The sequence below is a fragment of the Ambystoma mexicanum genome, chromosome 3q (assembly GCF_040938575.1).
Source record: "Ambystoma mexicanum isolate Mex_15411 chromosome 3q, UKY_AmexF1_1, whole genome shotgun sequence".
NCBI classification, from domain to species: domain Eukaryota; kingdom Metazoa; phylum Chordata; class Amphibia; order Caudata; family Ambystomatidae; genus Ambystoma; species Ambystoma mexicanum.
This window is the reverse complement of record NC_090926.1, coordinates 375,277,939-375,296,058: the sequence shown is the minus strand read 5'-3', so window position 1 is coordinate 375,296,058 and position 18,120 is coordinate 375,277,939. Positions and strand designations below refer to the sequence as shown.

The 18,120-nt window shown below is 43.6% G+C and overlaps 1 protein-coding gene across 1 annotated transcript in view; it reads left to right on the top strand.

The window, feature by feature from the left end:
- Positions 1-18,120, top strand: part of LOC138582591 (platelet-derived growth factor receptor-like protein) — a 194,679-nt gene that overhangs the window by 138,527 nt on the left and 38,032 nt on the right. The window contains exons 3-4 of the mRNA XM_069654006.1: positions 13,098-13,249; positions 14,001-14,294. Of these exons, the coding sequence (XP_069510107.1) occupies positions 13,098-13,249; positions 14,001-14,294 (446 nt within the window). The remainder of the gene's footprint in view (positions 1-13,097; positions 13,250-14,000; positions 14,295-18,120) is intronic.

Here is an 18,120-nt window from a genome sequence, read left to right as displayed (position 1 = left end):
TGTGCTGCAACCTGACCTGTATAATATTTAAAGTCTTGTATTTTTGTGCCATGAAAATAAGATACAAAATAAAACACCACATATATTTTAACAATGTTTGTTTCGATTTTTTAAATGAATCAAGTGTGTCTCCATTCAAGGATGGACGTCAGACATCTGTGCTCCGAATGGGTGAAGGTCTGGTCGCTGTGAAGCAGGGTGGTCACTATCTATCTAAGCTAACATAACATATTCTCGATAATGCATGCACTAAATAACACTTGTTCAAAGTCTTTCAGTAGGTTATGTCTCTATAAAAGTCACACATATATCTATACTAACAATTACCATTGGATTATACAGGCCTTAGGGTCTTGATCACTATAATGCACCGGTTGAAGTGAGGGTCTGTGCTCCCAAGAATCTCCGGTATGTGGCATTTGTTATTGATAAGCAACGATATACTATCATTGATATAAAGGCGACATACTATATATTGATATAAAGGCGATATACTATATATTGATATAAAGGCGGTTCGCACCAGTGGATGAGCGCTGGCATGCGGGGCTGTCAGGGGCGCGAAAGGCCAAGGTGCCAAACTACATGTACACTTCAAAAGGTGTCCCACGCCAAGGGGCCATCGGTCACATGGCCTCCTCAGACCCCGTGTCTCCATGCAGGCCTCCCCTTCAAGCAGGCCGCCCCCCTAATACCACGACATACATACGTCATTCATTCATAAACACACCCCAGTTTCTAATACTTTAAAAACCACTCGATATGTCTCATGAGAACATCTTTGTGCTTTGCAAGTCAACTCCTGAATGTGCTACCTGGGAACCACTGAGATCTATGCTAATCTGCTCGTCGTCGTGCTATCCGTGAACTTCTGTGACCGCTTCGAGCATACCCATCAGTGCGCTACCTGTGGCCATCCACCTATTCTCCCGCAACATACTGCTCTGCTTGCTGAATCCAACTGTTTGTTGGTCAAGGTAAGGCCACGTATCCTGGTCATATTTCGCAGATTTTTAAATTTCTATCTATTTGCGAGTAGAGTACCCAATAGTGCTATGTTCATTGGTCTCATTGCTATTGACTTGAATTTCCATTGCTATGCTATCAATAGATTATTTATTTTCATCTGTGTCAATTGTCATCGAATTGCATCCTTCGGGGGTCCAGTCTATGATGTAAGCATGTTTCCTTCTCGTGCAATACAGAACATCCAAGGGATGAGTCACATGTTCAGTTTTTAGTCACATCATTTATACATTTCTGCAATTTATGCAAATACTAAGCCGCACATAATGAACTGGTATAGTTCCTGCGACCAAAACAAACCTTGCATTAGCGGTTGCCCTTCGAAGACCCATGCGAAATCTGAAGGCACTACAATGCATGTATTCCCGAAAACTGTTGATCGAATAAGAGAATGGGTCAGACATTGCAGATATCCACTGGATGAGCTGGAAAGTAGAGTCCAACAAGTCTTACAGGACAAGGGGGTGATCGATACCGCATCTGCAGCCGGCACTTTTCCTTGGACATGTACACAACATCTTGGGTAACAAAGAAGAATAAACGGCGAACGACACAGAAATTGCTCGAAAACGCTATTCCCACTCTATTCGTCCACATTCCGCCACCGGTGAGTAAAGTGTCCGGATTTAGCTTTAGGCCTTGGGGTAGTGTGTAGGTATCCGAACGGATTAATTGATATTGTAGGTGTTCTATCCCTTGTAATAATTTCGATATTGATATGATTGTATAGTTTTTTGAATAATGACATTTACCAATATATTCTTTTTCGATATCATAACCCACAAACACAATGTATATAAATGGGAACAGGGAACTGTGCTGTATTGAGCATTTTACAAGTATTCTGTCGCCTTACATGGCTATTTTTAATATTGGCATTTCATTATCAATCATTAATTTACCTTTACAACTTCTTGATTATCCCTTGAATCTGAAGCAAGAACATTCTACATCCTTGACGTGGTCGCAGTTATCAACCACTTCTAACGCATATCAGGTAATCTTACTAGGCTAATCCGCTACAGACATGTTTTATGCATGTCAAGTAATATTTTTATTTTATCGTGTAATCATTTTACCGAATGTTTGGTTAGTGCTTTCCAATTGATATACACCTTAGTTATCGTCCACTGGTGTTTGTTTTCGGTTATAATTAGTGTTATCCATCCTAATGCAAGTACTGTCTTTCAGGGAGATGCTGAAGCGTCCGCCACATCTACAACATTTCTAGATGTTCTTCAACAGCAGGAGATATGGATACTGACAGCTCCATCGAGCGTCATCATCAGAGCTGGAATTCTTGTCGTTTGATTGTTCTACACAATGTTTAATTCGTGGTTAGCCGTTGATATGTACCTGTGCTGTCGACCCCAGGTGTGTGTTATGTTTTCACTATTGTAATCCTCACTAATGCAAGTACTATGTTTCAGGCAGTTGATGGAGCGTCAACCCCTGCACTTGATGCAGAGCCTGACATTCAAGTAATTCCAGGGGAAGTGGAAGCGGGACCATGCGTATACGAATCGGCGCAACAGCTTTCGGAAGTGCGCACTACATTTGCAACATCCATAGATATTCTTCAGCAGCACGAGGTATGGCTAATGACAGCTCCATCATGCGTGATCATATAACGTGATTCCATTTGCTATACTTTCTTCCCTATTAACGCAAGTGCTGTGTTTCAGGGAGATGACGAAGCTTCCACTACAATCACAACATCCATTTTAGATGATGCAGATGTAAATAAATCGGAGAAATAAGTCGATTAAATGTGATCATATTTAGATTTTCCTTGATTCTTTTGGACAATGCATCATTTGCGGTTATCTCTTTATATGTACCTGTGCGTTCGACCCCAAGTGTGTGTTATGTTTCCAATATTGAAAACCATACTAATCCAAGTACTGTGTTTCAGGGAGACGACGGAGCTTCCACCAAAATCACAACATCTCATTTAGATGATGCAGATGTAAAGGAATCGTTGAAATAAGTTGATGAAATGTGATCATATTTGGATTTTCCTTGATTCTTTTGGACAATGCATCATTTGTGGTTATCTCTTTATATGTACCTGTGCCGTCGACCCCAAGTGTGTGTTGCGTTTCCAATATTGAAAAGCATACTAATGCAAGTACTGTGTTTCAGGGAGATGCGGATGCCTCCTCTCCAATACAACCATTCAGGGCAGTCCATGCAGAGCCAGAGGTATGGATACTGACAGTTCCGTCGAAATAGATCATCACTGGTCGAATACTTGTCGTTTGATTGTTGCACACAATGTTTAAATCGTGTTTGGCTATTGAGATGTACCTGTGTGTTCGTCCTCACGTGTGTTTTATGCTAACAATATTTTGATACATAGTAATGAAAGTACTATGTTTCAGGGAGACGATGGAGCCTCATTCCGTGCTGTCTATGCGGATACAGAAAATATAGTCGTTGCAGCGGACATGCGGAAACGAATCGGAGCTACAGCGTGCAGATGTTGAAGGTCGAGTCAAAAAAGTTGCAAAGAAAAAAAAACAAAAAAGGTTAGTTACAACCAGTTAATAACTCTAAAAAAATGTTTGTGCTGGGGACTATTTTATGTTTTTTTCCAGTCAATTCTACTACACTCAATCTTGTGTTTAAACTGAACATCCCTTTTCCAATCTCTCCTCCAGTTACCCGTGGGTGTCAGAACTATACACACACAGACAGTGAAGCGAATGAGAGATGTGGCTTGCCAGACCGTGTACACTATAGAGGAACTATTAATTGAGGCGAGGCGTGTTCAGGCTGGAGATGCTCATGTCCAATGGCCAGAACATGAATTAACTGTGTTTGGAGACTACAGCAAAGTTACATTGGACCATAGCTACAGTGCGACCGCACCACCACAAGAAGATGTTATTGAATGTATTGAAGATAGCTCTGAAGTAGTTGCAGATCAATTTACACAATCTACACCCGCCAAAAATTTGCCACCAAAAAACCTGTCAACATTGTTGTGTTCTCCCATCAATGTTGAAGTAATAGATGTTGAAATGACAGAGAATGAACCAGCCGCAGCATCCATAGACGCATCAGAACTTGATATCAGCAATATTACTTTCCAATGTGTTGAAATCTCCACAACGTCAAAGGCCGAAACAACGTTGACGCAGGATGACAGTCTAATGAAAGAGAGCAAATACATTGTATTCGACAAATGTTTGATGGAAATCATAAGTATGCTGAAATGTGTGCATTCCATTAGAGGGAAGGTATGTGGGAAGCCATTGATTAATGTGACTCGTCAAATAAAAGGCAGTAACGTCAAAATAAATGCCGCCTGTAGATTAAATCATAGGTTCTCATGGTCTGCACAACCGATGCTGGGGAAACTGCCAGCAGGCAATCTACTGTGTGCAGCTGCATCACTTTTTAGTGGCTCCAGATTTAGAAAGTTAGAGGCTTTCTTTCAGTTTGTGGGACTCCATTTCATTTCTAAAGCGCTGTACTTCATATACCAACATGATTATCTGTGTCCGGCCATTAGTGATGCTTGGAAAATTGAACAATTGTCTCTAGCAAGTACATTCGAAGGCAAACGATTCAGGATAGCCGGCGATGGACAGTGCGACAGCCCTGGATTTTCTGCCAAGTACTGCACCTACCACTTTCAGGACATGGATAGTAAGAAAATTGTGAGTTCGGTGGTGGTCGTGCAGGTAACACAATGTACATCCTCAGTGGCCATGGAGAAACTAGGTTTTATAAAATCAGTGGAATATCTACAATCGAGGGGAATGCACATCGACCTCATAGCCACGGATAGACACATTTCAATTGCCAAGACAATGAGAGAGCATTTCCCACATATTAAACATCAATTTGACGTATGGCATCTTGCTAAATCAATCAATAAGAAAATCTCGGCTGCAGGGAAAAAAAAAAGGTTTTGAAAGTATTTTGCAGTGGTCACATTCTATCACCAACCATCTTTGGTGGAGCTCAAAAACTTGTGAGGGGTCAGTGGAAATACTACTTGAAAAATGGTGGTCACTGATGCACCACTGTACCAACGTTCACCGCTGGACAGCAAATGAACATTTCCACCAATGTGAACATGGCCCTTTGTCCCCAGAGAAGTCACGGAAGAAGAAGTGGTTGATTCCATCTTCACCGACACACAAAGCCATTGAGAAGATTGTTTTCGACAAAACTCTATCAAGAGATTTGAGAGGACTGACAGAATTCTGTCACACAGGAGATTTGGAGGTGTTCCACAATATGTGCCTAAAGTACAGGCCAAAGCGCTTGCATTTTAGCTTTCGGGGCATGAAACATCGCACTCTACTAGCGGTCTTGGCCCATAACAGCAATGTCGGACGTGAACAATCTAGGACTAGGGGTAAAGTAAGGATGCCTCGCTACACTAAGGTGTTTTCAAAACGAAGTAAGCAATGGGTGATCAAACCAGTCTATGATGAAATGCAGTTCGACTTTGTGAAAGGCCTTATTGTTGCTGTGTTAGAGAAGCACAGATATGGAATTTTGGACGTTTCTGTGCAGAGCAGTGATCCATTCCCACCGAACATTGCGACTGTGCCATGCCCACCCGAAGCACAGCTGATTGTGAAGTACAAATCCCGGTTTAAATAATTGCAATACGATTGTCTTTTTGTAAATAAATGTTATTGTACAGTGTACCTGTAAACCTAACCCCTACCTTCACCATCATGGGTGGCGAACAAGCTGGGTGTGATCTTTGAATTCTCTCTATTCACCTCACATATGTGTATGTATATATTTTTCTCATGTCTCATCTCATGTAAATGTAAATGCTGCGCACTGTTAACGGTTGGGAGGCTTGCGTATTGCAAATAATAAAACAAACAAACAAACAATAAATCTGACTTTTAACTCAACTCCTGTGGTACTTTATACTTTCCCTGACCTTCTGCAAAAAATTAAATGTTTCAATTTGGGCTGCAAAGCTCGCAGACAACGGGGACAAAATCAGGGCACTTAGAACGCGCCAGCCAAGCGGGCCGTGGCATGTGGGAGAGAAGCCAGTTCGCATTTGCACATTGAGGGGCACTACATAGACGGATTCTAAACTTCAAGTTCTCACAGATGCCTATACTACGTGATGTTGCAAATAAAGAATGCGAAGGACAGCGCCCAGATGAGGCCCACAAGTCGCACTGGAAGTATAAGGGTCTATTGTTTTTTGACCTTGAGACAGGGACCATGCCGAAATAACTACATTTGAAGGGAGTGCGCAATAACGTAAGAGACGATAAGGCAGAAAATTCAGAAACTAGACCGAGTTTCAGGTTTAGGTCAGTATACGAAAAATCATTGTCAAGAGCACGGTCCATTTTACAGACTGCATTACGAAGAGACACAATGGAAATTTCAAATATAATGTAAGTAAATCTTTACACGCTTTTATACCGGAATGAAGATTTAATGAATGGATGCATGAATAAATGAATGAATGAAGAGCTAGGAAAAGCAAGTAAAACTGTTCGTAGTGGGCACATGGGCATGCAGGTCCACTGGTCTCACCGATCTCGGTCCTTGGCCAAGCCACTTTTCCCTGCACTACGGGACTGTCTCTGTATCCTTCAGCCCCTTCTCCTGGCATTTACCTTGCACTTGCCACCAGCTGGCCCTATTATTTAATTTGTATTCAACTAACCATGTACAGCCCTTCCCCATGCGCGATCAGAAAGACACCTGGCCTAGTAGGATCGTTGTCTGTCTGCCCTTGTTCCCCACCTGCCTCGTCACGCCTTGAAACACTTGAGTATAGGCGCGTTACAAATGCCATATCATATTATTCCTCAAGCATGTAGACTAACTGTCGTTTATCATTGTGTGTTGGCCTCGATTTATCTCGTTACTTTTCGCATTGATTTTAGAGACTCACATACTCCATTGAACTATCCTTGCAAGCAAATAGTTTCTGATCGGCCGTAATAAATAAAATGAGTAATATTAATGAAGTTCGGCTAGCGAGACTAATTATAATTTTTTGTTTTCATAACAGGTATTTGATCCCATTCTGCCACACCGGCGGATGGATTCTTCAGCAGACACCTGCAGCTTCGTGTCAACAACTGGAGCACGATCACCATATTATGGGACGATCGCCAAGGGCCCACATGCCCTTACGCTGTACTAGTGGCTAGAAGCAATATATCAACCTTTAGGCTGGACTAGTGCCTAGTTGATGGAACAGCTTTGCGGTTCACCGTGCTTCCAAAGTGATTCTTTTTACAAAAATGAACACCCTGTGTACCATAAAGGAACAGCGCGTGACTCAAGATGAAACGGAACAGTTATTGCGGATACAGATAAAAGAAAATAAATGGCTTCCGGAGTTCATATGGCAATTGCTGAATATTCTCTAAACATTGAATGTCAAATAAATGTACTTTACCAAATGTACCGTGTTGCTGTTTCATTTTAAAGTACAGTTTCATATTCCGAATTGTGGCGCGCTGTGTTGTGAGTTGATCTGTGTTGGTTTCCGGGTTCTGTGTGGAGTCACACAGAAGACGACTGGGCGCGTTTGCCTACGCAGCACAGTAACGTCACGGGGAGAGGCGGGGAATATGAATGTTTTGATAATGTCAGGCTCAGGGGCGGGGTAATTGATTTAGTGCCGCAAAAGCAGGTCAGCCAGGGCGATCGGGGAAAAGATAGGATTATCAGAAAATGGCAGCTCCCTGGTACTTGTTTTCGCGTGCGTTTAATGGACGAAAACTCGGGTAAGGTCCATAGGAAAGTTTTCTAAAATTGAGCCACTTAGGCTTAAAAAAACATGGCCGACCCGTAGGGACAATAACATTTTTTACTAGACCATGCCTTTAACATGTACTACAAAAACAGAGAGAGAGAAAGACTTTTAGAACCAGACCCCGCAAGAGTAGCACCACCTTTGGTTTCTGATTCTAAGTTTACTATTCAGAGTAATAAGATTAAGAAGTCCATTCTTAGACATTGGGATATATTGCGAAAGGTTACTTAACTAGGGGAACTGTTTAGGGAAAATCCGGTCTTAGCCTACCAGCGTAGTCACAACCTACACACTGTGTTGGTAAGTACAGACTATAGACACAACAAAGTGGACACAAGGATGATAACCAGTACATTTCTGTGTTATAATTGTAATAATTGTAACAGTGTGATTGCAGAAAATGTGGTTTTTCACCCAAGTGCTGGCAAGAAATGATATATGAGATGTTTAGCCAATTGTGTCAGCAGGAATGTTATTAGCCCTGTATTTTCTTTTACCTAAGAAAATACAGGGCTTAGGAGGCCAAAAGGAAGGAAAGTAGAACAAGAACAACTCTAGGGGAAAGGAGAACAACCCTCACCTTGGAGTCTTACATTTGGAAACACTCCTTATTCTCATCAGTTTTGATTACCCGCAGGACTGGGAACTTTTCTGTTGGTTTGAACTACAATGAACACTTTTCTTTGAGAAGAGATCATCCTTGCACAGTTGATATAAGTTATTAGTGTTAGGGACAGAGGTGGGCTTTTGGGACATGACAATGACAGACTTTTTAGTTATGGATATCCTGACAATTTCAGTAGTGTTCTTTGCGGTAGGGAAACCCCTCGTAGTTTTAGTGCTAGAGAGACAATATTTTCTAACCCTTTCTTCATCAATAAATGTTTCTGCTCAGAAATATGCCACCATTGTGTTTGAACCTTACTTCTGCACCCTTACAGTCCACAGTAGTAATCAACGACCCAACACTAGCTTATAGGAGCATATTTGATTTATGCCACACTTTTTATAGTGCTATTTGATTGGCTGATAGAGGTTCAGCTTGTCTAAGAATTTGGCATCAGATAAGATCAACAAACGATTCTTCATCTTTTATTTATTTACAGTGTTGGAGTAATACATTCCGCTTTTTTTTGAGAGGGCACTAAGGAAACTGTTAAGGCAGTTTTGGTATGGTTTTTTAAAGACATAATTACTACAAAAACATGGTACTATGTATACCCAATTCATAATTATTTTCTTTTCTTTTTTCTTTCTTGTGTATGTGTGTCTCATATATGTCTATTTTTTGGATCATGCATTGTTTTCCTCTGGGATGAATAACGTTGAATGATCATCTGTAGGTCCCTGATGAAGGACTTGATGAAGTCCGAAATGCATTGGACATATTTTCCATCTTTGTCTCCTTATTAAAGCATCATGGTTTTTTACCAAAGAAGGAGAGAAGATTTTTGTTTATGGAATGGACTGCAATCAAGACCTCATGTTGAATTAGCAGCAAAAGTGTGTTTGCAAGGGATAAGGTGGCACCACAGGGTTTGGTCCCTTGGTCCTTGATCATATGTACAGGCTTTCCACCATGTTGCGACATGGCTGATATTACATTCTGAGCTGAAGTCAGTGACTTAATGTTAGTAACGTACAGGTGATGCCTGCCACCCCAGATTTGCTTTATTCCTCTGTTGAAACACTGAACTATTCCTCTGCACACATATTGATTTTTTCAATTCTTTTGTAAATATGTAAATATGCATTTCTATTTCTGTATCAATATCCGCCTCTGACATGGCACCATGTCTAAACACCTCTAACACCATTCTATGTAAGTTTCTTTCACGACTAACAGATCTAATGTATTGAATATGGTTGATGTTTCCATGAATTGTGTTCATTAATTGATATCTAAATTGTTGGTTTGAAACTTTGAAAACATAGCTTCTGAACAGGAACATCTCTTAGGCAGTGTAAAGCGGATTCACAGCCAGCGGAATTACTGTGCGGTAAATCCACAAAAAACTGTAATTTAAATGGTGGTAATTCCGTTACCACAAACAAAAGGGGAGGTGACAGAATGAAGAGCACTTTTCTCCTACACCGATAAACTTGTAATGAAGCCCATTGTCTTTTGGAGCAGGGAGTTGAGCATGTTAGTGCAGGGTGCAGTCTCTGTGGAGCATTTATCTTGTGTGTCCGGCTCGACATCTTGGTAGTGGTGCACCTCGGGGAGGGTAATTGTGAGAAGCCTGGTGGCACCCTTGAATGGGTTGATGTTCTTGCACGGGCAGCATGCAGCACCTAGTCCTGAAACGCAGCAGACATGTTGGTGCAGGTAATACTGGGTACCTATTCAGTAGTGGGGTGAATCACTCAAGGGGAAAACTTCCATAGGGGCACTTTGGAGCAGTGGGCTAACGGGGGGAAAAGGTCTGTGTGATATGAGGACAAGAATACAGATCAGGTGACTAATAATGCACGCAAGCCCTTTACTACCCATAGTGAGGAATAATCACCTCTTTTGGCGGGTCAATCCGTTTTTGATGGAGACCACAAAGTCCCAGAATAACCGGTACTGTGCAAGAGTATTATCGTTGTTGTATTGAAAGACGGAAAGGTTGCACTCCTCAACATTAGAATTTCTCTGTATCCTTAGTTTGTTCTCATGCGGTCAAAAAACCGAAAGGAAAGGTGAAAGGGGTACTAATTACCTACGTAGGTGGCCATGGAACATAGTCTGGAAGTGCAGTGAATCTCTGGCCAGGTTTTCATTTTCCGGGGGAAGCGAAGGAACACTTCTTGGTATGAACGCTATGATTCTCTGGAGCACTTCGGGTCTTGATCAATGAACAGAACAGTGTCTCTGTGAAAAACAATGTGCGACGTTGTTTAAGGCGATATTAGATGCGTCTGTGTGAACCCAACTTGCATAAGTAGACATTACTTGTCTACTTCCATTATCGTGGACCGGGAATGAATGGGCCGCCATTGTTAAGTGGAGTAACAATGCCGACTAAAACTAAACGGACAAAAAAGAGTCCATATGCTACCCTCTGTGAGAACGAACACGGCCCATTGACCTGTTCTTTGGGAAGGTACTCACTCGAGAGTCCGCAGCCACACTTTAGCTCATTGTACCTTTCACAGATGGGAAATATTCATTTGCCTATCAGTCTTTGTCCCACCCAGATGGGCAGTCCAGCACCGAAATGCTATGGCAATTCCCTTTTGAACAAGAGTACCAACAGCAACCCCATACACGTGTTTTAGTCTTGTTGGGCCTAATCAGTGAGGTGGAGCTGTGCCTCTCTGAGCACAGTGAGCAAGGGGGTGCATAGGAAATTTACGGTGACTAAACCCAAGTCCCTTAAACAAGCACTGAACAGACCCATGACGCCACATCCACAGGGTTGCCACAGCGGGCAACAAGTGACTATTGGGGAACTTTAGATGGGTGACAGATTTAACTAACGTGACAATTCCACAAGCTCAAGGAATACAGATCAAGGATTTTTATTTTTTAGAAGATTGCAAGAGGTCCAATTTAGAGGTGTACCTCTGCCTCCAATGGGCTCCCAGCACTCAAGCCCAGGCTTTCCTATTCCCCCAGCCGCAACCAGTGATCAGTAGCCTCTATTATCTAATCTAACCTGCTCTGGTAGTGAGGGCAGCCTTATCTATCTCACACCCTTTGGGACCTTCTGAGGATTCCCTATTCTCTTGATGCCCACCAATGTGATAAATTGTGTTTGGGATGGTACCTGTCCCCTCAGACACTCTCTTTCTATCGCCCCTTCTCTCACTCCTTTTCCTGCTCTTGTCCATATCTCTCTGTGTTCTCTTACTACTCTCTATACTTTTATTCACCTCTCTCCCTCTATCTACCCACCTCTGATCTATCTTCTCTCTCTCTCGACTCCCGCTTCTACTACTCTCTCCTTTTTTGCCTCCTGACTCCATTCCCCTACTTCTCCCTTCTATCTCCAGCCTCCCCCTCTGCACCTATCTCTTCACCCTTTCACTCTCACTTACACTCTCTTTCAATCGTGGTGTCCATTTTATAGCTCTCCCATCTCTCACTCTTTCCAAACTCTCACAACCCTCCTTTCTACTACCCACGCTATCATGCACTCTCAAAACCTCAGTTTCAAGGTTTTACACTTGGTGATACTCTCTCTCACTTGCAATACCTTACCTGTACTTGTATTTAGCACCGGCACAGACCTCTGAACACCCTGCTCCACCATTCTCCTTCCACCTGGTCTCTTGGTCCACCACCACAACATGTCCTGACCTCACCTGAACACATTTCACTTTGGCTTATTTCTGCAGGGTTTTTCTTCCCATTACTTCCTGGTTCTTCACATTGGTGTTGTGCCTCACCTGACTCTTTGGGCCAATCAAGCCCTATTCTTCTCCCCGTCACGCTACTCAGAGTCAAAAGCCCCCTGTATCCCTGACCCTTTCCAGGCACAGGGTTTCCTGCAGTCTTTGAAGTTATTCAAGTAGTTGTTCATCTGGAATCTCGTACTTCTTTCTCCGTGGTAAGTTATATTTCACACCTGTTCCCTGGAGGCTGGTGCTCACGAGAGTCTCATGGTCAGTGTCAAATTCAGCATCTCTTTCTATCTGCTTGCCCGATTTCTTTGCTGCTGCATTTCCTTCGGGATCCTGTGGTCCTACAAGCAATACAAGAGAACTCTGCCCAGAAAAGAGTCTGGCAGGCATTGAGTGATAGGCAGGGCCACCACTATTATCAAGCAAGTCATATTGGGGTTCAGGGACTGAGGCACCCCAACTCCCTCACCCCACCTCTGGGGTAGGATCAGCTCTGGTTTCCTTCCCCAGGTCTGGAGGGGATCTCTGTTCCATCCCAGAAAGGGTGAAGCCCCTGGCCCTGTCACAGAGGGTAAAACAAAATGGTCTACAACCCACACTCCTACTCCTGGCCTCTTCAGGCAGGCCACCTTTCTCTCATTTTCTCTCTCTCTCTCTCTCCCTCCGACTCTGCATGCCTCTCTCTTAGATACATAGATTGTGCATTGTGTGAAACAAGATCCTGGTTATTGGCAGATCAGGGGATGGACCTGACTGAGGACTCTACTCATTACCATGAACAAAGTGCTAACCTTTATTGGATGCATGGATCCTTTGATTCAGAGAAAGAGCTGCCTGAGAAATGAAAAGGCCAGGCGCTCATTTCACCTTCCTTTGTATGTTGGTTGGCAGGCTGAGAACTGTCTCAAACCTGTTAGATCTGTCTGGCATGAGGTATCGCTAACCCTTCTGGTTTGACTTTCAGAATAAAGCACTTCGACAGGCACAGCCAGCTCGTGTTGGTGAACTCCACAGGTGCAGACACTGGAGAGTACGGCTGTGGCTCCTACCTCTGTGATAGCCCCGGCTGCCAGAGTGGAGAGGAGAGAACGGGCAAGACCTTCGTCTTCATCACAGGTATCATTGCAGGGCTGGGATGTAGGCTATTTATTAATAGGAGCTGAGCAGGCGGGTGTCTAACAGCAATGTTCTCTGAAGGATCCTGGCATATTTTACTTTACAGAAGATAAAAAAAACTCTTTTTCAGAAGGTCCCTCAAAATAACTGCCAGAAAGTGGTGCATCTGAACCCCTGTCACAAGTCCCCAGATCCTAGGTATATCATGTCATTTATTGCCCTTTTTTGGCACGAAAAAATAAAATATGGCAGCCCATACACATATATATTATGTAAAACATGCTTAATTAAATAAATCACAAATAGGTAGTACACTTATGAATTCTAGCACTGGTACACTATGGGCACTACTCATAGAAAACAAACCCTACCAAAGTGAGTTCCTCCATGGAGGTCTCCGAAGACATTTTGAAAATCTCCAATTGTGCATTTTTATTGTGAGAACAAGATGACTATAAAACGGAGAGGCTGCCCACCAATGACTCCCCTCTTAGGGCCTCATTGGTGGTAATGGGGTCACCATAAAGTACTGCATGGTGTAAATATGGGTTAGTATCCGAATTTCCCAATAATCAATTTTATTAATTCAAGAAAGATCTCTAGAAGAGCTTTGCTTTGAACAATAACTTCTGCATGGAAAACTCAGTATGGGGTTCCCCTTTGCAACCATTCTTCCGATATGTAGTGGTTATCTGCTGTATCGCATAAATTCATGCCAAAAGTTAACATTATCCTCTCCCTATTCTCCAAGACCCCCGTGAGCTCTTTGTGCCCACCGAGGATTACTATGAAGTCATCCAGCTGAGAACAAACCAGCCCAGCTTGCTGCCCTGCCAGGTAACCAACCCACTGGCCAAGGTGACGCTGCACCGCGAATTCCCACCAGAAGATGTGCCCGTGGACGGGGTGAACATCTCCTTCGACGTGAAGAAAGGATTCATCATCTACCGGCCGCATCCCTCCTATGCAGGGTCTCTCTTCTGCATGGCAGAGCTTGGAGGCCTGCGTCACATCTCCACCAAGTACATGCTGATCTACGTCAACTGTGAGTCTCTGCTCGACCGCACGGCCGATACAAAAGCAGCACTAACACCCGCTTCCCCAGCAACTCACAGATTTCATTTGGTGATAACTTAGACCCAGGCAGTAAATTAGGAGTGTTGATGCAAAAACAAGAATTAAAATGTCATGCACTGATGTTAACTGAATTGTAAATCTGATACTGCTTTCCTGTATGATTTGTCAACCAAATATGAGTGCACAAAATATGTCCTGTTGAACATCAGGAGTTCCAGGCATTCCATTATAGGTTGGTCACGAGGAGCACCTGAAGGGAGGTGGGATCTGAGGGTTATCCAAGTGGAACTATTCATTTGGAACCTCATTGATCATCTCAATATGGTGGAGCAAATGGGCAGTGACTCTCTGAAGGATGACAGTAACTAAAATATTCCTTGTAGATAGGTCTGGGCAAATTCATTAGGGACTGATTTTGATCACTAATTTGCTGACGGTTCTGTGAGGCCCTGAATTGGATGTTGCCCCCTCCCCACCAATCCCTTAGAATCTAGGAGTATAGCTCATATTTGTGTTTTCCCCAGTTGCTCCACCCCCTTCACCCTTAAGGGCTTTTAGATGAATGACTCACGTATGGGGTCTCCCAGCCTGGGTCTCAACGAAATCACATTGGGAAATCTCTCAGAAGAAGATGCAAATTATTTATTTAAAATTATTCTGATGCTGATAATCACTGATGTTGAAGGATGATGCTTTTCAAATATGTACATTAGGATTCAGATGGACTACATGTGTGTGCTGCCATTTAACTTCTGGATGGTAAAGTGCTGGCATCATTGGCTCCCTTAAATTTTACTTGCCCTTCATTGTATTGTTTCACCTACTCCTCCCTTCTAGGAAATATTACTTGTCTGTCCCAGGACTCACACTACCCTTTCTTACACATAAACCATTCTGCAATGTTCTCTGGTCTCAGGTCTCTGGTCTCAGGACACTCCCCTGTCATTCTTCATCCAAAGGACCTATTTTCTTCATTCGTGTTGAGATTTTCCAATTCAGGGTCACTTGCACTCCTCCACCAAACACCTCATCTAGTGTAGCTGGAATCCGGTCTTCTGGGGGAAGCTCTTGGCTAAGACATCAGTGCAAGTGACCTTCCGTCACCTAGATCGGTCTGCTTCCTAGTAAGCCTAACCAGGACGTACTTCTCATTTCTACATCTTCATTAACCCTCCCAAGAAACACATTCTTTCAATATACCTGAATCTGGCACGCAGCCCGTATTCCAACTGTCCTGACACCAGAGTCAGTCTCCCAGTAAAACCTGTATGAAGCTTGGGCTCCAGGAAGCTTGCCCAGCTAGGATCACATTTCTGGGTAGCTGCCGCTCAGGTAATGTCATGCTGAATAATTGTCCAACCCAGATTGGAGGCACCCCAGATTCCCCTATCAGAGCTCAGTGCTGAGCTATTATCCACTGGAACTCCCCCACCCAGGTTGGCACTAAGAGCAGAGATGACACCCTGCACGCCATCCTAGCCACACATGGACCCCGACAGTGGTTTAGTGGTCACTGTGCATCTTAACTATATAATCCAGCCTTTGTGTGGCCTGAAGAGGCCTACACCTTGGAGCAGATTCACAAGTGTCTTCCGCCTTATGTATGTTCCGTCCGAAATGACACCTTTTGACCATGGGCTCCCTACAACGTTTGTCTGCTGCACAATGCTAGGCAAAACTCGACCATTTGTTTTTCAAGCCCTTTTACAATCCCTGTGAAAGGGTAATCAATGCCTACCTTGAGTCTGTGATGGTACATTGTTATACCAAAGTCACTGAAACTGGAAGTAGGCATGCACTCAATATAGAAGTAAACGTCCCAAATCTCCCTCCTCAATGGCCATTCTCCTCCTTCATTTGTTTGTTCTCAGTTGGTGTTTGCTGCAGAACTACAGCCTGGATGACATTCCTAGAGACGGCAATGCATGGCTTCACTTTGTGTTCTTGGTCAATCGAGTTTCTCTATGAGGTAATATATCTGGTACTTGTTATAACCTGAAAACCGCTGTTTAAAATAGAAGGATTTTATTCCGATATTTCAGATCCTTTAGATGCGTGCCAGGCAGCGCCCCCTTACCTCCCACACATATATATAGCTGTGCATCAGAGAGTTCAGACACAGGCCGGTAGTCAGCCCGCTCCATGCACAGTTGCCTTCAACTCAGTCTTTGTGTGACGGACCAGCATACAGGCCCACCAGTAAAAACGACGTTCCACTATGTTGCCCGACTGCCCTTGGTCTGCTATATTCACCAGGCAGTCAATTGTGATTGAGCAGCTATCCCGGGAGGTAGGTCCTCACCTCGGAGCTGTTGAGACCACTGGGCAGTACTATCTTAGGTTGGTGGCCTTTGTTGGGGCACAGGTGCATGACTGTCATGGTCTTGTGTGAAGGGATTTGCTGGCCTTGCTTGGAAATGATAATATGTGGTTGCCACTCTTTGCAAGCCACCACTGCGTGCACATGGTGATGGCCAAAGTGGCATTGCCCGTTTTCAGGATGCCTAAGCCAGGGAATCACTGTTGCCCCAGGAAGCTCCTCCGACTGGCGCTATTCCTGATCCTCCTCCTCTTGTGGGTCTTTGGTGAAGGGTCTTTAGCCCCATAAGGTGGGAATGAGGATGAATCTGCCACTAGCTGCACCTTAGCAACCAGCGCTCAAAGCTATCCACTGATATGCGGCTCTGATGGGTCATGTGGTATTAGTTCACCACCCCTGTGGCGCGGCTCTTACTATTGCTTCCAATGATAAGTGCTGCTTCTGCTTCGCAGAGTCCTGTTGCCCCCGATCCTGTGTGTGGTGAGCAGTGCTCCTTCCATTCGCAGCAGTCAAGGTTTCATAGCAATGCACCCCCAATATGCTGCTGTTAAGTTTATTGCAGCTAGCTTTATTGTTACCAAGCTCAAATACAATGTCCAGGCTAATACTTTTGAAGTTATTTGTCTTCTAACCCCAATAGGTCTTTAACAACTGTTTTTAGACGGGTCATTCCTATAGTGCTCATGAGCCTGGCCCGATCTAAAGACTTCATTTCTTGACTTAGGCTGCGGGTGCTCAGTTTTTTATTTTCCAGCGCCCAATTGTGGTAGGAGAATCGGACCTATAGAGAGCTTATTAGGGCATTTTCTGGCGTGGAGCGGTGTCTGCACCGCACGCCACCCGCGGCCCTGCACATTATTTACTAAACTGTCCTTTCTTTACGCTGTTCGGGATGGACTTTCTTTTATTATTATGCATTACTTCACTGATTACTAGGTATGACTCAAACCTCACACTCTTTACATTACAATGGCGTCGTACTTTGAAGATAGGGTGTCACAGTATCCAAACTTCCTTCCCCATGCCACACTATTTGATGCCAGTCTGCCATCAGCAATGCTTGCTTGTTAGCCAATCGCATAGGCCACTGTAATATTGATGGGCATTTTGCGATCTGAAGATTGTGCTGCAATCCTCTCATCGTTATTTCCCACATAATATGTCATACACATGTCCTACACACGTCGAGTAGGACAGACAACATGGCTGGGCTTAGCCATAATGTATTCAAGAAATGTTAGACTAACTCTCAACCCGTATGATGCCGAATTCCTTTCTAGAGTTTCTCAGCCACCGCATCCTAGGGCAGAGCAAACCTTCATCTCTGAATTCTTGGGCATTTTACTTACTGGCCATAGTTCCTTTATAGACCTAAATGGGACATATTTGTAACTGTATTGCATCCTATGACATCTGGCTGCTCACATCTGCAAAGGACACTGTCTTCACCCGGTATGTGTGTATTTCTTTTAGA